General features: G+C 40.6%; 1 protein-coding gene across 1 annotated transcript in view; it reads left to right on the forward strand.

The window, feature by feature from the left end:
• Positions 1 to 22,252, forward strand: part of fat3a (FAT atypical cadherin 3a) — a 345,169-nt gene that overhangs the window by 210,536 nt on the left and 112,381 nt on the right. The window contains exon 8 of the mRNA XM_046074254.1: positions 8,764 to 9,039. Coding sequence (XP_045930210.1) covers positions 8,764 to 9,039 — 276 coding nt within the window. The remainder of the gene's footprint in view (positions 1 to 8,763; positions 9,040 to 22,252) is intronic.

The following is a 22,252-nucleotide window of genomic DNA, read 5'->3' on the forward strand; positions in this document are numbered from 1 at the left end:
CTATAAGCTTTATCAAAGAGGAAAGTCTTAAGCCTACTCTTAAATGTGGAGATGGTGTCTGCCTCCCGAACCCAAACTGGAACCCCTAGTTACTGTAACTATTCCATTAGTTAATATTTATTAGTTAATATTCAATATTTTTTAATTACTAGTAATAGCACATATTTTCCATTGAAATCAATGGGGCTCTGCAGTTTCGAATAGTTACTAGTAACTATTTCCAATTGAATAGTATGTATTATTAAGATACTCGTACCTTTTCAGTAGTAACCATTTCCATTTTACTTGTGTCTATTATTTAGATACTAGTGCTTTTATTTTCACTATTCCATTAGTGACTAGTAACAATTACAATGTTACTATCAACAAGCTATTTAGTCATTAATGAATGACTAGTAGCCAAAGAAAATTTTATAGTAAGAGTTCAAATGTAGCTACTATCTTTTGGAATAGTTACTAGTAACTAATGAATAGGTACTAGTATCTAAATAATAGATACTAGTAGAAATTGTTACTAGTAACTATTTGAATCGTTACTAGTAACTAATGGATTAGCTACCAGTAACTAAAAATTAAGTACTAGTATCTAATCAAGTGTTACTAATAAAGCGGGAATAGTTACTAATCTTTTTACCATCTTTTTCCCCCCAATATATCTAATCCATGCAAGACTTCACATACGTTCTGTGTGCACGACCAAACCTCCTTATGTTCTAAAGAAGCAGTAAAATAACAACAATCACAAATGATGAATGTAATTATTTTAAAGACAACAATTATTCAGTCCAGTGCAGCTTCCAAAGTAACCACAAAGTTAAAGCTGCACCTCTGTGACACAGTGTCAAGACTTATTTAAAATCTTCACAAAGATCTTCAACTGGTTTCCCAGGTTATAAAGTTGACTGCTTTTTATAATTTTGCCTTTCATTCTGTCAGAACAGAAGGTTTAGATACACATTTTTCACATATTCATATTCACATATTTCACACACATACTTCTTATACAGACTCAGGCACATACTCACACCTGTAAGAAGGTTCACAGATGGAAAGTCAGCATGGCGTAATGCCGCCAGGGAACATCTCCACTGTTGAGCAACAGAAAGCAGACTGCTGCAGCAGTGTTTAAATTTAGACTCTTCACCTGGTAGCACTCAACTCCTGTCTCTGTTTTCCTCCACTTCTCTTCATGTTTTCAGTACAAATCTCGGCTCCTTTTTTTGCATTTGTGTAAAGTACGCATTGTCATTTTTCTCCCCCGCTAAGTCCTACCTTCCGCTCCTGCTGCTATTTTGTACTTTGCAATCCTTACACTTTGTATATTTTGGCAGGGGTTTAGTGTATAGCATATACAGTGGCTAAGTAGTTTACTACTCACAGCAAGAAGGTCCTGGTTATGAATCTAGCCCTTTTGATTTTTTCTTTAAGGTCTTGGATCTTTCCACGTATTGATCTGTTGATTTCCTCCCACACCAAAAGACTTGCAGGTTATGGTATATAAAGCTCAAATTGTACTTTGTGTGTCCACAGAGCTGCAGGGGTCTGCATGACGTAAATTATCTCATCTGTCCATGTCTGAGGGGGTTCACCCAAACATCTTGCGAAACACCTGTGTGCTATATTGGTGTATATATATATATATATATATATATATATATATATATAGTTTGCAATATAGTATATATATACATATATATATATATATATATATATATATATATATATATATATACTATATTGCAAACTCTGCGTGCCAAATGGACATGTGAATATGTTCACCTATGCGGCCGTTGTTGTGTAAACAGAACTCTTACAGTGGAGATGATTTTCTGCTGATATCTTTATTTTTTCTGCTAAACGTTATCGACAGTGGACCGCAGATACTTATAAATCACTGGGAATTTAATTTATGAAAGACACAAAAGGATAATGCAGAGAGGATAACGCAGCTTTGAAAGAAGATTTAAACTCTGCATCAAAAACACGAGAGTGAGCAAATTATTAACTCATTAGCAGCCACTGTACAAGGTGCTGAGCCATCAAATACAAACAGACAGATTTTTACACATGGGATTACATCAAATGTAGAGCATCCTGCCTTCCTAATGATATTTCTTACTGACACAGCACCGGTGCTAGGCTGAATTAACTCCAGACAGGTCTGACGTTGTCTGTTGCATAGGCAAATCCAGCAAGAAATAAAATAAGGTAGCACCACCGCTCACTCCACCACCTGAACTCCTGAACAGGTACAATCCACTGACTCTGAATAAAGTGTGATAATACTAACTACACTGAACCCAGGAAAGGTAATCACACTACCCACCCCAGCCACAGCCTGCTCACCCTGCTGCCTTCTGGGAAGAGATATAGAAGTTTCTGCTGCCGCTCCACCAGACTGCAGAGCAGCTTTCCCCCCCAAGCTATCAGACTCTTAAACTCTAATTCATCCTCAGCACTGCTCCATTGATTAAAGTTTATTTCTGTTTACCACTTTTATAACTGCTTTTATATTAATGTGTATTGTCTGCTATGTAGCAGAAGGGAGTTACAAAACTCAATTTCACTCTATAACCTTTATTGTGACAAACTAAACTACTGCAAGGCCAAGGGCCAGAATAAACATTGCTCTACATCTGATAAGCTAGACACTATTGATCATTGCTCAGGGCTCTATTGTCCAGATAACCAGACCAGCCAGACCAAATGCTACCGCAACTGGTATGATCAGGAAAGTGAGCGAGGATAAGAGTTAAGCTTAACCAGTTCAGACATAAAGGATTTTAACTGCCTACTCGTGGCTATTGTCCGGTTGCAGGAAAATAAAATGGACGAAATAAGACTAAGGGTGCTTCTCAAGTCTCTTATTTGTCGTTTAATCGCTCCTCGATCGAACCGAAAGTTGTTCCGCTTCGCCATCTTGCAGACCGTCCCTAAGCTCTTATTTGCGCTCCGAGGAGCGAGGAGCGATCTGTGAGGAGCTATGAGCGAGGATACACCAGTGCATCCTTCATGGAAGTCTTTTACTGACCGACACGCCCCCTTATTGGGTAGGCTGCTCATTGGACTGATCTGATACATCAGGACAGATAACGTTAAACTCAAGTGTTTCACTGCAAAGTCTTTGTAGTCTTGTAATATTTGATTTGTTTTATGATTCACCGTCTTGTTAAAATCTGAGTTCATTGTAGGTCTGAACAACAAAAGCCCAACACACAACTTTATACATTTATTAGAAAGATTTTTCTTTCTTTTATTTCTCCCATCAACTTTTATTATTGAGACAATTAAAGTCAGAGAGAGTCAAAGAGTCTGTCAGCAAGAAACATGTTTTACATAATTTATCGTCATTTCTATACAGTCACATGAGAGGCTGATCATTCCTACGTTTAGTCCAAATAGAGGACAATAAAACAAGTCACTAAACTGCACCAAAGTATCTAATGAAGGGAGCAAAGCATCTGATGAAAGCTGCCGGCGACTCCACCAGTAAAATCAGCTGATGAAAGTATGAATGAAAGCTGCTGCAATTAAGAGACTTGAGAAGCACTGCTGTGCTCTCATCTTTACTGACACGTGGCTGCACCACAACATCCCTGATCAAGCTATTACTCTCGAGGTTCCATGTGTTTACATCAATGCTTGTTGCTCAAAAAAAATATCCATAAAACAATAATAAAACAAAATTTAACATTTGTTAATAAAGATGAATAAATATGGGGCACCACTCTGGAATCAGGGACCTATAACCAGATGTCTGAAGGGTTTTCCCATCTATAAATGCCAATATTTATATTTTATAATTTTATAATTATTTAAACACTATTTCACATTAATAAGGTGGACAGTGAAGGATGAATCTGAGCACCCTGAACGTCACAACCAGCTGTTATTACAGCACAATTCACAAAGAACCACAGGCAGCTGTTCTTTAAAAATTTTTATTTATTTTACAACATCTTCAGTCAACAAATCATTACAATTTATTCTAAGCAGAAACAAAAACATACAGCAATCAGCAAGCATATACAGTTGCAAGAAAGAGTATGGGAACCCTTAGGAGTTACCTGGATTTCTGCATAAAGTGGTCATAAAATGTGATCTGATCTTCATCTAAGTCACAACAATAGACAAACACACTCTGCTTAAATTAATACCACACAAACAATTACAATTCATGTTTTTATTTAACATTCAAAGTGCAGGGTGGAAAGAATATGTGAACCCCTAGGCTAATGACTTCTCCAAAAGCTAATTGGAGTCAGGAGTGGGCCAACCTGGAGTCCAATCAATGAGACGAGATTGGAGGTGTTGGTTATAGCTGCCCTGCCCTATAAAAACATGTATAAATTTTTATTTTGCTATTCTCATGAAGCATTGCGTGATGTGAGCCATGCCAAAAGAAGACCTATGATTAAGAATTGTTGACATTCATGAAGCTGGAAAGAGTTACAGAAGTATCTCTAAAAGCCTTGATGTTCATCAGTCCACAGTAAGACAAATTGTCTAAAAATGGAGAAAGTTCAGCACTGTTGCTACTCTCCCTAGGAGTGGACGTCCTGCAAAGATGACTGCACAGCACAGAATGCTCAACGAGGTTAAGAAGGATTATTGAGTGTCAACTAAAAACTTTGGTATTATGCTAACATCTCTGTTGATGACTCTACAATACGTCAAACACTGAACAAGAATGGAGTTCATGGAAGGACACCACTGAGGAAGCCACTGCTGTCCAAAAAAACATTGCTGCATGTCTGAAGTTTGAAAAAGAGCACCTTGATGTTCCAAAGCACTACTGGCAAAAGATTTTGTGGACAGATGAAACCAAAGTTGAGGGGTGATGCAACAGGACAACGACCCAAAGCACAGAAGTAAATCAACAACAGAATGGCTCCAGGAGAAGAAAATATGCCTTCTGGAGTGGCCCAGTCAAAGTCTTGACCTCAACCCGATTGAGATGCTGTGGCATGACCTCAAGAGACTGATTAACACCAGACATCCCAAGAATATTGCTGAACTGAAACAGTTTTGTAAAGAGAAAAGGTCCAAAAATCCTCCTGACCGTGGTTCAGGTCTGGTCTGCAACTACAGGAGATGCTTGATTATGCTGCCAAAGGAGGGTCAACCAGTTATTAAATCCAAGGGTTCACATACTTTTTCCACCCTGCATTGTGAATGTTTACACGGTGTGTTCAATAAATACATGAAAACATAATAGTTTTTGTGGTATTAGTTTAAGCAGAGTTTAGTTTGTTGTGACTTAGATGAGGATCAGATCCAGGTAATTCCAAAGGGTTCACATATGTTTTTCTTTAACTGTATATGTAAGTATATGTGTACAGGACAATAAAGGGGTAAGAGCTAGTATAATGGCAGATGTGGGTGGCTATGTCACACACTGACCCACAATGGTGGATACATTATTTCTGCACTCACCAAAATGGCGTGGAGCACAGTACCTTCACTCTATCACACAGCACCTAGCAGTGAATTTGCATACACTCAGCAAGTACTGGACTTGCTGAGTGTGATAGGGTGTTGCTATTGTCTCTGCGCGCAGTAGTAAGAGCTAACACAAGCAAAACAAAAATCCTAACCACTGCAGTGAAACACAATAACAGGAACCAACAGTGAACTTCTATACCTCACCAGTTTTCAGGTCCATATCTAGTGGAAAGAAAACTTAGTGATACTGACTATGTGATTCAAACCCCCGATAGGAAACGAAAATCCAGAGTATGTCATGTTAACATGCTTAAGAGTTATGTTTCCAGGGAGAGTGTTCCTCCGCCACCTCCTGCGGTACCGGCTGTGGATCTGGCTCGTTCACAGTACGATCCTGGTGATGACAGATTGTTGAGAAAAAACTGGTGCAATCCCCATTGCATGGTAGGGAAATTCGGAGATACTGAGTGATTTGGAGTCTTTTCTGGCTTATCTATCGGACTCTGCTCGTGCTGACATTATAATTTTAAAATTAATATTTTGCTTTTCTCTGATCATCCCACTCAAACCTCTGTTTTGTGTCATGACATTGATGTAGAGGGTCATCTAGCTATTAAACAGCATGCTTACAGGGTTAATCCAACTAAGAGGGCTCTGATGCAGAGAGAGGTGAGTTATCTTGTTGAACATGGTTTGGCTGTTCCTAGCACAAGTGCTTGGAGCTCTCCCTGTGTGTTCCCAAACCTGACAAACCGCGTTTCTGTAATGATTACAGGGTAGTTTCATGTGGCGTCTGGGCCCCTAGACCGGGTGTAACATGATACATCATACAAAAGATGTAAGAAGCATGTGCAGTAAGCACAGCAAAATAGTCTGTTTTCCCATGGATATATTCTCCGACTTGGCTGACAGAATTCTGCATATCGTGGCTGCACATCCAACTGTGAAAAACATCATATTGCATATAGGGACCAATGATGTTGTGAAGCAACAACCTGAAGTGTTGAAACTGGACTTCAGCTCTCCAAATGGTGAGGTATTTGTCAGTGGCCTCCGATGCCAACTCGAAAAACAGTTGAGAGCAGATTGTTGGCTCTTAGCTGCATGTTCCATCCATTCAGTGCATTTTCAATTTCAACTTTTTCTGGGACCACAGACATCTTTTTAAGGCAGATGGCCTTTGCCTTAACAATCCAGGAGTAAAATTGTTCAGCTCTAACCTTTTTTACTTCCTGCATGACTCCTCTGTTCCCTCTGCTGTGGACAAGAGACAAATCAAAACAAGACATAACACAACACGCCATAAACCTTGAAGGAGAACCACCTCAACCCCCACCTGAATAGAGCTCTGATCATGGGAGACATCAGAGATGAGAGGAAGAGTCTCCACCCCCCTTACTAACAACCACGTGTGAGGATTCACATTGGAGCTGCTGTTTTGTTTGAAGACTCACTCCAATGCAAGAAGATGTCTTATGGAAACTTTGCTTCTTTTGAATATGTGACTCTTCAGTTGAATTCCTCTTCTCCAACTATATTTCTAAATATCTACAGATGCATCTCAGAAAATTAGAATATTGTAAAAAATTCTGTCTATAATCTGTAGACTCTGACTATGTAGTTACTGTTGGTGATTTTAACATCCATGTTGACAAACCTCAGGACAGACACTGCATTAAAAAAAGCAGGATTTTAATCCCTGGAAACTGCCTTGAAGATCATAAATCTCCAGGAATTATCGGCTGTTTATCGCTGCATGTTCGCGTTCACCTGTGCTAAAAATTGTCAGAAACGTACCCACACAAGCAGGTGGGGTAGGGGGGTGTCGGGGGGCCGGCAGAACGACTCTACTCACCATATGAAAAGTAGCAGACAGCAACAGCAGACCAACCTTGATTCTCAGTCATTGGATGAAACAGTAAAAAAATAATAAAACAACACAGTAAAAAGTTTGTTACTTACGAATCCAAGACCAAAATGGATGTGCCCACCTCATTATAAGACAATGCATGCCTATTCTGTAAATCTTACCCTTGCGCAGTAATTTCCCTCAGAGCTGTGCAGGAGACGGGCTGCTGCTTGTGAAATAAGGCAAGCCAAACAGTCACTTTTGTGAACAAACTTATACTGACGTTGGCTGGTTTTAGCTTATTAGTAACCAAGTCTTACCACAATTTTTGGATTGTTCACTCGTCTCACACGCAATTGTTGGATAGGACCATCGACTATATGATTCATAACAGCTGATACTCGCACATTAGTTTCTATCATCCGTGTACTAAACTTTACAGTGTAGTTATGTTAACACAGCATATCGTTAGTGAACACTCAGAAACAGCCGGTCATTTTCCGGTTGCCTTGGTAATTGATTACGTCCGACTATTAACCACACCCCCATTCTCTGTTTGAGAAAGAACGTTATCGAAAAACGGCAGTTAAAACTGGCTGGAGGGGGGGATTTAAGAACAGTCATTCTCTCCTCCTGGCAACATTCTGGTGTTTACTGCAGACTAAAGAACTGTGTTGTGTTCTTGATAACTATGGACTAACTTAGCATGTGACGGAGCCCACACACAATAAAGGTCACACTCTGGACTTAATCATCTCCAAGGTTCTGAACATTCAAGTTATGGTGACTGATTTTGCTCTCTCTGATCATGCCTGTGTTTTTATTTTTGAGACTGCTTTCTTCATGCACACAAATGTTCAAACTGAGGTAATCACAAAATGGCATATCACTGAAAACACCAATGAAATATTTATTCAGGCTCTCTTCAACACCTGCCATCTCATGGGTCTCAGTCAGTGAGCTTGTAGATAATTTCAATTAATGACATTATGCAGCATCTGTAATCCTCCTCCTGTTGCTTTGATATTCTGCCAGGAGGCTTTTTCAAAAATGTTTCTAATTGCATGGCCTCAGATCTTATACAAATTGTTAACATGTCTCTTTCTCTCAGGTTTCTTCCCACGGGCCTTGAAAACTGCAGTCATCAAGCCACTGTTAAAAAAATAACAATCTAGACATGTCAGTGACAGTGGCAGAATTTCAGTCTTAGTATTATTTGATCTCAGTGCTGCATTAGACAGCGTTGATCAATTAAATTATAAAAATAAACAAAAACAAGTAAATTGATTTGGATATGAAACAAGGCAACCCTACATTTAGATACAGCAAAAACTACTTATTTATTTTTTGGTTTTGGAAAGAGAATAAATCATACTTCTCCTATCAACCTCTCTGGGTAGGATAATATCACTCATTCAAGAATGGTTTTTTTTATCCCTCCCATCCCTTTCTCTTTGACAATGTTCCAGGTTCACATAACTGTGATGGACAACAACGACAATGCTCCCATCTTCTCCCAACCAACATATGATGTCACTATTTCTGAAGATATACCACCTGACACTGAGGTAGTCCAGGTTCTGGCATTGGACTGCGATGAGAATCACCAGCTAATCTACTCTCTGCAGAGCTCCATAGACCCCAGTAGCATGCATTTGTTCCGCATCCACCCCACCCTGGGCACCATCTATTCTGCTCAGAGGCTGGACCATGAAGCCTGTGCCCAGCACATCCTCACTGTCATTGTAAGTATATGTTACTGTCTCTGCCAATGGCTTATTTCGTATTATTTTACTTGTACTAGCAGCTGTGACTCTTCTCAGTTTCTACTAGGGATGGGGATCGATACCTGGTTCTAAAAGGACCCGGTCCCAAACTTTCTCAAAACCATAAAATCAATAAGCTTATTGATACTACTATCGAGACTAGCGCGTCCTATAATGTAACGTTATGCTTTGAGTGTCAAATCTGAATTAACTTGAAACGCAATGAATCAGAAAACTAATGTTTATTTATTGTTGAAACTGAAACGCGGTATTAAACGGCCCTGGGACTGTATCATCAGGTTGCAGCCTCTGCTGCTCTCTGTCGGCTCCTACCTGCACACACCGTGCCCAGCAGAGAGAGACGCCGCGCTGTCAAACGACGGCTCACTTGACCACAGGTGAAGTTAAGTTAGCTCCAAACTACTCGAGTTGCCCACAGCTACGCTCGTTTCTGTAAGTACGTGCAATAAAACCTTCATGAGTAAAAAGACAATATTTTATGAATACAACTGTGTGTAGGGTAAACATGTGGAAAGATTCATTTAAAATGCTCTGTCATCAGTCTCTAATCCTGTTTGTTTTATACAAGCACAGCTAACGTTAGCTTGGCATTAGCCAAATGTTACAAACAAGCTAAATTGAAAGCAGATTGTAGCATAGACTGGTCTGTAGTCTTAAAATTTGGCAGTATTGTGATGTCACATATTTGCTTTATATAGTGACATTGCTGTTGTAAACATTAATGTTGCTGCTCTAGAAAAAATATTTAGTTGTATTTAAAATATTCAATTCTAATCCTATAATTAATTTAAAAAGGCAGCTAATATGCACATGTCATGATATGTCATCTCAATATATAACAATGTTATTGCACATTGAATATTTTCCTCATACCGTGGAGGCCTACCTCATGACCGTTGGATCTGGTCTTACCAAATAACCGTCACCAAATAATAGTATATAGTAAGTATCGATAGTGGTATTGATAAAGACTTGAATCGTTAAGTCGTCTCAATAAGGGTATCAATATCAATAAAACTTAACGATCCCCATTCGTAGTTTCTACTGAGGGAGTCCAATCTGTATTGTAAGAATCATAGCCTGGGACATTCATCCTGCAATTATAGCTGCATGCCATAATTAGTTTCTATACTGCAGAATAGGGGTATAATGTTACCTGAAATGGGGGGCTCAATATCTATCTCTTTGGGCTCACATTTGGTTTTGATATGTTTTCAGCACACCAGGAAAAACAAAGATTTGACGTATCAAAATTCTTTTGATAACTTTTGATCAGTCCATAGATGATCCTGCCAAAGTTTCAGATCGATTGGCGAATCCATCTGGGACGAGTTCACAATAATAGGTTTTACAGAAAAGTGATAAAAAAGTTACATAATTTGACATTTTTAGAGCAGAAGCATCTTAAAATGTGGTTAGAGTTTTTGAAATAATTGCAAAAACGCAAAGTTGATTGTTATAGCGCCACCATGAGGTCTATGAGGGCCATTTTTGTTTGCCTCAGTAGTGGGTGGAATTTGCAACCTACGTGCCAATTCTGGTGAGTTTTCGTCCAGCAGTTTTTGCTGCCCAAACACTTTTAGCGGAGAAAAAGAAGAAAGAAGAAGAAGAATCAGAACAAAACCAATAGGGCTCCAGCAGCTTCGCTGCTTGGATCCCTAAATGAATACAAACACACACATACACACAGATTCTTCTGAGTCTGAAAAATTTAAATCCATGTAGTCCATACACACTAAAAAGCTGAAAACTTACACAGCATGTTTCAGCAGTACATTTCTCATTAGCCTTGAAGAAAAGTCCAGTTTGACATTCACTGATAACTGATGACTTTCATCTGGCTTGATCGATAGATATAATTGAGTATCATCTGCATAACAATAAGTTTATGGAGTGTTTCCTGATAATATTGCCTAAAGGAATCATATCATCATTAACATGTACAAACTGAAATCGATCTGATAAATAGGACTTAAACCAGCTTAGAGAGGTTCCTTTAAAGCCAATGAAATGTTCCACTCTCTGTAATAGGATCTGATGGTCAATGGTGTCAAATGCAGTACTAAGATCTAATAAAACCAGTACAGACACGAGTCTTTTGTCTGATGCAATAAGGAGGTCATTAGTAATTTTCACTAGCGCTGTCTCTGTGCTATGATGAACTCTAAATCCTGACTGAAATCCTCAAATAAACTATTACTATGTAGAAACTCACACAGCTGTTTGGCGACTGCTTTCTCATGGATTTTAGAGGTTTAATGTCAGCTAAGTGCTGACTAAGGGTAAAACGTCTTTAAGCAACCTAGTCGGGATGGGGTCTAAGAGGCAGGTTGAGGGTTTAGATCAAGAAATTATTGAAGTTACTGAGGGAAACAAAGCAGTCTAAACATATTTCTGGTTTTACAGCGGTTTCTAAGGTTCCTGAGTTTAGAGATAAGTTGGTGCCAGTTGAGGGCAGGTCTTGGTGAATTTTGTTTCTAATAGTTAGAATTTTACCATTAAATAAGCTCATGAAGTCGTAACTACTGAGAGCTATGGGAATACATGGCTCAATAGAGCTGTGACTCTCTGTCAGCCTGGCTACAGTGCTGAAAATAAACCTGAAAGAAAAATTTGATGGAACGTCAAGATCTCTCAAGTTTCCGCGATATTTGCTTTAATTTGCGAGTTTCAGTATCATACCATGGAGCTTACAGTCTTTGTTTTATTATTTTCTTTTTTAGAGGGGCAACAGAGTCGAGTGTCATTCGCAGCGAGCCTGCAGCACTATCAACAAGATGATCGATTTGGGAGGGACTGAAATTAGCATAGGAGTCCTCTGTTACTTTGTGACTTGATAATGTATTTAGAGCTGATGGAATCGCATCCTTAAATTTAGCTACAGCACTATCAGACAGACATCTTGTATAGAGATTTTTGCCCAATGGCGTGTAGTTCAGCAATACAAACTCAAAAGTTATCAAACAGTGGTCAGATAAAGAGGGATTCTGTGGGAACACTATTAAATGTTCAATTTCAATATCATATACCAGAACAAGGTAGAGTTTGTGGTTAAAACAGTGAGTCGGTTCATGAACACTCTGAGAGAAGCCAATGGAATCTAACAGAGAGATAAACACAGTACTGAAGCTGTCATTCTCAACGTCCATATGAATATTAAAATCTCCAACAATAATAACTTTGTAAATTCAGATAAGAATTCAGAGTACGGACCAGGTGCTCGGTACACTATAACGAAAAGAATTGGTTGCAGTGATTTCCAACTTGGGTGCGAAAGACCAAGAACAAGGCTTTCAAATGAGTTATAGTTTAGTTTAGGTTTAGAGCTGATTAGTAGGCTAGAGTCAAAGATAGCTGCAACTCCACCTCCTCGGCCTGTGCCTCGAGGAATGTGAGTATTAATATGACTGGGAGGGGTGGATTCATTTAGGCTAACATATTCTCCATCACCCAGCCAGGTTTCAGTAAGACAAATTAAATCAATATCATAATCTGATATTAGTTCATTTACTAGTACACCTTTAGAAGAGAGAGATCTGATGTTCCACATTTAATTCCTATTCTTTTGCACTATTGCACAACCACTTGGTGGATTTAATTTTTATGAGGTTTTTATGCACACTTCCTCTTCTGTTTACCTTTGATTTAAATAATTTCAATGGTCGGGGGACAGACACCGTCACTATAGGGTTTTCACTAAGTAACTCCTGGAATGGAGGAGCAGAGAAGTGTGTTAGACTGCGACTCTGCGTAGGGTTTTGGGTGAGTAACTGCTGAAATAGAAGGGCAGAGAAGTGTGTTAAACTGCGACTCTGCCTCCTGGTCTCAACTCTGGGTTGTCATGGATTTGGTCCACTAATAAACTTGGCCAGATTTCTAGATATAAGAGCTGCTCCTTCCCAAGTGGGATGGATGCCGTCTCTCCGGATCAGACCAGGTCTTCCCCAGAAAGTCATGAACAATTTTATTTTTAGGAAACATCTGATGAGCTTGCTGTTATTCCCCTCCCTCCGTTACCTATAACCTGCCTACATAACATGTAGTATCAGCTGACAACAAACAACGGCAGCTGCTGAGCCATTCATCATAAACTTTGGCTTTAAAACTTCATACAACAAGGCCCAAAATAGGTTAGTAACCTGAGTTTGGTAAACATGTTTAGCTTGGCATTGGCCATCTAACGTTAGTTTGCTTCTTGCTTTAGCTATGACCTACGGGAGGTTAACTCCAACTGTCGTTCGTTATGAAAAGATGAATGAGCGTTTGTTTGCTTGCCAAACTTGTGGCAGTCGATTAACGTAATCATTTACATCCCGCTGGCTGCCATCAGCGTTAATTATTAATGCTGGCTGCAAACATGTTACAGGTGTATTTTTGGTAAAGCTATAGTTTTATTTAGTTAACATTATACTGGTTTGAGAGTCTGGGGTCTGTTGACTTACAGGAGTTAAGCTGTCATTAATTGCAGATTTATTAGGCTACATGGTTGTGCTCTCTGTAAGTGAAAAACAGGTTACATATTTACTGTTGATCATGTAATGTTACTGTTTTATTTAGTTAACGTTACACTGGGTTTGAGAGTCTATGGTTGGTGTTGATTTACTGTAGTTAATAAGCTGCCACTATTGCATTGCATATTACATGGCTGTGCTCTGTAAATGAAAAATAGGTTACAGTTACAGAATTCCTTATAGCCATGCAGTTTTATAAGCAGCTTGGATTGAACGCAGCAGGTGATACAACATTCATTATAACCATGAGAAACTTGAGACTTGACTTGGACTCTAGCTCAGAGACTTGTGAACATCTCTGTCATATCTGCTTTGACACATATTTGTGTAAAGAATGAATAACAAAGGTAACAACACACACTTTTGTGGGGAACCAAAATACCATTTACCCATACTCTGTGTCCTGTTAGTTAAAGGATCCACACACAAGATTATTACTTAACTCAAAGGGATCCGAAAGCCTTGTTCTTCAAATAGGGGGAAAGATTTGTTAAAAGCTTAAGAAAAATTCACAAAAAAGTCTGTTATGAGTTCCATTACTATCCAGATGTCTAAAAAGCATGTTAAGCAGAATGATGACGGTATCCTTACTCCTCTGTGAGGTCTATATGCGAACTGCATACGATCCAGTGCATGTTCAGTATGCCTCAAAATGACAGACCTGACCAGTTTCTCAAAGATTTTTATTAAAATGGAGGTCAGAGCAACCGGCCTAAAATAATTAAGGGTGGTAGGACAACTGGATTTAGGGACAGGGACTACCATGTCCAATCTTTCCAAAGGTTGGGTACATGTTGAATCTTTAAGGACATAAAAATATAATGAATAACCAGACTCAGTTATTTTGCACAAGATTTAAGTGAATAACCACATATATTGTCAGGACCATGGCTTTTGTTTACTTTTACAGAAAAGAAGGCCTTTTCAACATCATTAAGGTCAATGTAAAAAATGCTGATCGTTTCAGCTCTTATTTTGAAAGGCTTATTAAGAAGTTATAGTATAAGAAGTTCCTCTGTTCATCCATCGTAGGAGAAATTCAAGTTGGCACAGCAGCACAGGGGACTGTAAAAAAAAGAACAAAATACAATCAAATTAAAATCAGTTAGCATACGCAAATAAATGTATAAATATAAACACACTATATACAGTCAAATACAATAACATTTATGTACAATCAGTACAGTCAAAGTCGAATCAAAAATCAAAAAAATGGTCGATCAATGGAGATGGGAGACGTTGGATGCTGTGGTGTTTTCTGATGAGTCTGTGGCTGAAAGTGCTCCTGAGCTGTCTCTGGTCAGCATAGCGAGGATGAGAGGCATTGTCCTTGATGGCTTTCAGCTTCCCTCTCATCCTCCTCTCAGTCACTTCCTCTACACTGTCCAGTTCCATCCCCACAACCGAGCTGGCCCTCTTTACCAGCTTGCCAAGTTTGTTGGCACCACAAGACCCAAAGCCACCTCCACAGCACACCACAGCAAAGAAGATAACACTGGCTGTAGCAGCTTGGTGCAAACATTGAAGGACCTGAACCTCCTCCTTTCTTATAGAGGGCCTTAGTTTTGTCCATCCAGTCCAGTTTATTGTTAAGTTGCAGGTGCCCACCATCTCTAGCCCATCCCCCCTTATTATTACTGGGGTGTGGGTCCTCTTGCTGTGACTGAAGTCCCCCTCCAGCTCTAGGTTTTTTCTGTGTTGAAATGGAGGAGGGTGCTGTTGCACCATCCAATGAAGCTCTCAATTAGGTCTCTGTAGTCCTCCTTCCGGTCTTCTGTAATACAGCAGACGATGGAGGAGTCACCAGAGAATTTCTGGAGGTGACTTGTTCCAGAGTCAAAGCAAAAGACAGAAGTTTAGAGGAGGAACAGAAATGGTAACAGTTCCTTGGGGTGTGCCAGTGTTGCTCGCCACTGTGTCTGACAGACCTCCATGCAGCCTGACACTGTGGCCTGTCAGTGAGGTAATCTGTAATCCAGATCCACCTGCATCAGAGCGAGCTTCTCTTCCAGCTGGAGAGGCTGGTGTCAAAAGCACTGGAGAAGTCAAAGAACATTGATCCTCACTGACCGGATTTATTTTTAAAATGGACCGGATTTTCTATGCCGTTCTGTGTCTAACTTCCTGCCCGGTTTGATCTGGTCTATGCTACTACTGAGAACCGCGTCTGGGACGTTTCTGGGAAGCACTGCAGCTGCGTCTTGTGGACTCAGAAGCATTGACTATAAAGGCCTCAATTAGCTCCAGCAACTGCGGTGCAGCCATAACGCGACACAGCCGAGTCAGTGGATCGTGATTCAAACCTGTTGAAAAACTGGTTTAACACGTTGGATTGTTCATTTGTCCCCTCCACTGCTTCTACCTGACATGACCTGTTCATACAAGAGCGGTGCAGGGTGTGGTCCTCAAAACCCCCACACCTTTCTGTTGTTGTTTTGCTGCAGTTATCCCCTGATCCTGTTCTTGTACAGTTCTTAGCCCTCCTCAGTTTCCTCTTCAGCTGCCTCTGTATTTTTTTTCATCTGTTACGACCCCCACCAAAGCTCGTTACAAGAGGGGGTCGAACATAACCAAAGATTCCAGGAGTAATGCAAAAACATAAGTTTATTGAAATAAACATGAAATAAGTTCAAAATTTAACTCAAACAAAACAACAAATCTGATGGGCTGGCAAAAACAAACAAAAGAAAGGGAAGCCCTCCAGACCAGCCCACAAAGGGCCATAGGATCTGGAGGCTTCCCCTCTACCCTAAACCAATCCCTAACTAAACAAACAGAAATAAAGCCGTGAAAACTAAACTACCAGTCCCATCAGAAATATAAGAAAAGAACAATAATCAAAGAAATACAAATTAGTCGCAGTCTCAGAGGTGTGCTGCTGCTATGGCTGGAAGGTGGACCAGAGCCAAAGCCAAGCTCCCAACCCCCTCTTATCCGTTTCTCCCCTCGTCACCCATACCCAGAACACCTGAGGGAAAAAAAACAGACACAGGAGTCACCATCATCTAGAATTGCACACCATGACCAGCAGGAGGGAGGGGAATGCAACAGGGAGAACGTAACATCATCACATCTTTGTTTACTTCTGCCATGAAAGAGAATCTTAAAGGACCGTACCCACCCCAGCCACAGCCTGTTCACCCTGCTGTCTTCTGGGATGAGATATAGAAGTTTCTGCTGCAGCACCACTAGACTGCAGAGCAGCCTTTTGCCGAATGCTATGAGAGTTTTAAGCTCAAATTCATCATCAGCACTGCGCCACTGTATATAGTTTATTTCTGTCTACCATTTTAATGATTCTTTTTGTATATTGTCTGCTACATAGCAAAAGGGGGTACAAACTTAATTTCACTTTACGGTCTGTTGAAATTTCACGAATAAATCTACCTTATAACTTTTTCTTGTTCAACAGGGATCTTATGTCCCTGTTGATCCAGGGCTTGTTGTTGGGAAAGCAGCAGACTGTCTTGGTGGGATTCACAACACACATTGGGCAAGATCATCAATATCATCCCTCTGGTCTTGTTGGAACAGTTCTCAGTTAGTTGTCCTGTAACTCTCCATCAGGGCCTCCTCGGCCTCCACTGACTAATTGCTGTACAGTTCTGGTGGTGACCGACTGTCTCCTCTTAACAGCCGGCTTGTATGTAGGAGTGAACTGTACCAGACAGTGGTCCGATTTGCTGAGAGGGGGCAGGGCGTTGGCACCTCCTAAACATTGGTGTACAAAGTGGGATACAGAGAGTATTGGTTTTAGGAAGATTAAAATCTCCATTTATTATGAGTGGTGTACTGGGATGACATGTCTACAGGTCCGCGACGGTGGAGTGTATGATGTAGGTGCCAATGGGGAATGTAAACATTGACGACAGTGGTGACTGATAACTCCCAAGGCAGGTAGTATGGCCTCAACAAGAAGGCCAGCAGCTCAACATCAGGCGTGCAGATTGTTGCCTTTGTGGTAACATAACCTAGGTTACACCAATTGGAGTGAACAGCGAGAGAGCAAGCCTTCGTACTAGGGCTGCAGCTAACGATGATGTCAGCATTCGAAGCTTTGATAGATTATTTCAACGATTCATCGATGCGTCGTTTAATAAGTGCTTTTGCTTGGTGGCGGCGGCGCCCCCCCCGGTAACGGGATCAGCTGTGCACGTTTATAGGTGATTGATATTTATTAGTCCTTTCGGAAATTCATAGTGTGTCATACAGCAAACATCAGACCGTCTTCTTGTTCCTCACAATCATACCTGCAAAACATCCTCTCCTTGTTATTCTTAACTCCACCGGGATCTTCTTCAGACATGCAGCAGGTTGATCCCAGTACTGAAGGAGCTCCTCATGTGAGTAGACCCTGGTGCTTTGTTTGTTTAGTGGTTGATAACTCAGTGCAGATACAGTACCGACGTTTGTTGCTGACGTACTGTGGTAAGTGTGTTGACTCATTTCCGTTTCCGGTGCTTGTGTGTTGGTAGCGTGTTGTGCTGCTCTTGCTAAATACCAGTTAAATTTGTTAGATTTGTCATTACAGCGGCCAACTGTCCGCTAAACACTTATTTTTACAGTAATTTTGCCTAAGCACTCACACTTCTTTCCATCTTTTAGTGACTGCTGTTCAATCTCATAGTTGTTTTCAAAAGTTTTGGTAGCTAACGCTACAGTACTTTAGCTTAGCCGTCAGCGACTTTAGCTTAGCAGCTAGCGATGGCTTCTCCTTCTCCCTCTCCCTCTCGCTCTCCTACTTTCTCTGTGTGTCAGATGTTCAGTTACTCCTCTGCCTCCTTTAGCGGTAATAGTACGTGTAATAAGTGTAGTTCATTTGTAGACATGGAGGCGAGGCCCAGTGATATAGAAGTCCGGCTCCGCACCTTGGTAGATCAATCTTTAGCTACTGTAGCTAGCCAGTCCCCGGTAGTCGGTGTGGAGCCGCCCCCCGGCATCTCCTGAGCACCCGGTAAGGGCTGGCCGGGTGACTGTCTAAAGGAGGAATAGTCGTAAGCATTCAAATCCCACGGGGCACCACCAACCTGTTCACGTCTCTAACAGATTTTCCCCACTCAGCGACACACCCGCTGAGAAACAAACTCTGATCATTGGCAGCTCCATTTTGAGAAATGTGAAGTTAGCGAAGCCTGCGGCCATAGTTAAGTGCATCCCTGGGGCCAGAGCGGGCGACATTGAGTCTTTTTTTAAACTGCTGGCTAAGGATAAACGTAAATACAGTAAGATTGTTATTCACGTCGGCGGTAATGACTCCCGGTTACGCCAATCGGAGGTCACTAAGATTAATGTTGAGTCGGTGTGTACATATGCAAAAACAATGTCGGACACTGTAGTTTTCTCTGGACCCCTGCCAAATCTGACCAGTGGCAGACTTTCTGGGGAAGACCTGGTCTGAATTGGAGAGACGGCATCCACCCCACTTGGGAAGGAGCAGCTCTCATTTCTAGAAATCTGGCCAAGTTTATTAGTGGACCAAATCCATGACAACCCAGAGTTGAGTCGCAGTCTAACACACTTCTCTGCCCTTCTAATTCAGCAGTTACCCACCCTAAACCCTACGCAGAGTTGCAGTCTAACTAACAGGAGCTACTTAGTGAAAACCCTATAGTGACGGTGTCTGCCCCCCGACCATTGAAATTATTTAAATCAAAGGTAAACAGAAGAGGAGCTGTGCATAAAAACCTTTTAATAAAAATTAAAACCACTAGAGCAATAGTGCAAACGAATAGGAGAGTTAAATGTGGACTCTTAAACATCAGATCTCTCTCTTCTAAAGGTGTACTAGTAAATGAACTAATATCAGATTATGATATTGATTTATTTTGTCTTACTGAAACCTGGCTGGGTGTTGGAGAATATGTTAGCCTAAATGAATCCCCCCCTCCCAGTTATATTAATACTCACATTCCTCGAGGCACAGGCCGAGGAGGTGGAGTTGCAGCTGTCTTCGGCTCTAGCCTACTAATCAGCTCTAAACCTAAACCAAACTATAACTCATTTGAAAGTCTTGTTCTTAGTCTTTCGCACCCAAGTTGGAAATCACTGAAACCAATTCTCTTCGTTATAGTGTACCGAGCACCTGGTCCATACTCTGAATTCTTATCTGAATTTGCAGAGTTTTTGTCAACTTTAGTCCTTAAAACGGGCAAAGTTATTATTGTAGGGGATTTTAATATTCACGTGGATCTTGAGAATGACAGCTTTAGTACTGCGTTTATCTCTCTGTTAGATTCCATTGGCTTCTCTCAGAGTGTTCATGAACCGACTCACTGTTTTAACCACACCCTCGACCTTGTTCTGGTATATGATATTGAAATTGAACATTTAATAGTGTTCCCACAGAATCCCTCTTTATCTGACCACTGTTTGATAACTTTTGAGTTTGTATTGCTGAACTACACGCCATTGGGAAAAAAAGATGTCTGTCTGATAGTGCTGTAACAACATTTAAGGATGCGATTCCATCAGCTCTAAATTCATTATCAAGTCACAAAGTAACAGAGGACTCCTATGCTAATTTCGGTTCCTCCCAAATCGATCATCTTGTTGATAGTGCTGCAGGCTCGCTGCGAATGATACTCGACTCTGTAGCCCCTCTAAAGAAAATACTAAAACAAAGACGGTTAGATCCATGGTATAATACTGAAACTTGCAAATTAAAGCAAATATTGCGGAAACTTGAGGAAGCCCGGCGGCTGTTCCGCCAGTGTACGAATGTGTGTGAATGTTAGTTTCGGTTTGAACACTTAGGCTCAGTGTGTGAATGTGTATGACTGGTGAATGAAGATGTAGTGTAAAAGCGCTTTGAGTGGTCAAAAAGACTAGAAAGGCACTATACAAATACGGAGCATTTACATTTACATTTACATTTATAGGAAGGCCCTCTGTAATGCCAGAGCAGCGTACTTCTCGTCATTAATAGAGGAAAATAGGAACAACCCCAGGTTTCTTTTCAGCACTGTAGCCAGGCTGACAGAGAGTCACAGCTCTATTGAGCCAAGTATTCCCATAGCTCTCAGTAGTTATGACTTCATAAGCTTCTTTAATGGTAAAATTCTAACTATTAGAAACAAAGTTCACCAAGACCTGCCCTCAACTGGCACCGACTTATCTCTAAACTCAGGAACCTTAGAAACAGCTGTAAAGCCAGATATATGTTTAGACTGCTTTGCTTCCCTCAATCTTTACCAACTAACTTCAATAATTTCTTCATCTAAACCATCAACCTGCCTCTTAGACCCCGTCCCGACTAGGCTGCTTAAAGAAGTGTTACCCCTAGTCAGCACTTCTATGCTAGATATAATCAATCTATCTTTATCAACAGGCTATGTACCACAGTACTTTAAAGTAGCTGTAATTAAACCTCTTCTGAAAAAGCCCAAACTTGATCCGGATGTTTTAGCCAACTATAGACCTATATCTAACCTTCCATTTCTCTCTAAGGTTCTGGAGAAAGCAGTTGCTAAACAGCTGTGTGACTTTCTACAGAGCAATAGTTTATTTGAGGATTTTCAGTCAGGATTTAGAGCTCATCATAGCACAGAGACAGCACTGGTGAAAATTACTAATGACCTCCTCCTTGCATCAGACAAAGGACTTTTCCATGTACTGGTTTTATTAGATCTTAGTGCTGCATTTGATACCATTGACCATCAGATCCTATTACAGAGACTGGAATATTTCATTGGCATTAAAGGAACCGCTCTAAGCTGGTTTAAGTCCTATTTATCAGATCGATTTCAGTTTGTACATGTTAACGATGAGTCCTCCATGCATGCTAAAGTTAGTCATGGAGTCCCACAAGGATCTGTCCTCGGACCAATCCTCTTCACTTTATATATGCTTCCTTTAGGCAATATTATCAGGAAATATTCCATAAACATTCATTGTTAATCAGATGATGCTCAGTTATATCTATCGATCAAGCCAGATGAAACTCATCAGTTAGCTAAACTTCAAATGTGCCTTCAGGATGTTAAAACCTGGATGACCTGTAATTTTCTAATGTTAAACTCAGATAAAACTGAAGTTATTGTTCTGGAGCCTAAGCACCTCCGTGACGCATTATCTAAAGATATAGTTTCCCTTGATGCCATCGCCCTGGCCTCCAGCACCACCGTGAGGAATCTTGGAGTTATCTTTGATCAGGACATGTCGTTTAAGTCTCACATTAAGCAAATTTCAAGGACCGCCTTTTTTCACCTACGTAATATTGTGAAAATCAGGAACATCCTGTCTAAAAATGATGCAGAAAAACTAGTCCATGCATTTGTTACTTCTAGGCTGGATTACTGCAATTCCTTATTATCAGGCTGCTCGAAAAAGTCCATTAAGACTCTTCAGCTGATCCAGAATGCTGCAGCACATGTTCTGACAGGAACCAGGAAAAGAGATCATATTTCTCCTGTCTTAGCTTCTCTGCATTGGCTTCCAGTAAAATCCAGAATAGAATTTAAAATCATTCTTCTTACCTACAAAGCTCTTAATGGTCAGGCACCATCTTATCTTAAAGAGCTCATAGTACCTTACTACCCCACCAGAGCACTGCGCTCCCAGAATGCAGGGTTACTTGTGGTTCCTAGAGTCTCCAAAAGTAGAATGGGAGCCAGAGCGTTCAGCTATCAAGCTCCTCTCCTGTGGAACCAGGTTCCAGTTTG

Source organism: Micropterus dolomieu, linkage group LG17 (genome assembly GCF_021292245.1).
Source record: "Micropterus dolomieu isolate WLL.071019.BEF.003 ecotype Adirondacks linkage group LG17, ASM2129224v1, whole genome shotgun sequence".
Lineage (NCBI taxonomy): Eukaryota > Metazoa > Chordata > Actinopteri > Centrarchiformes > Centrarchidae > Micropterus > Micropterus dolomieu.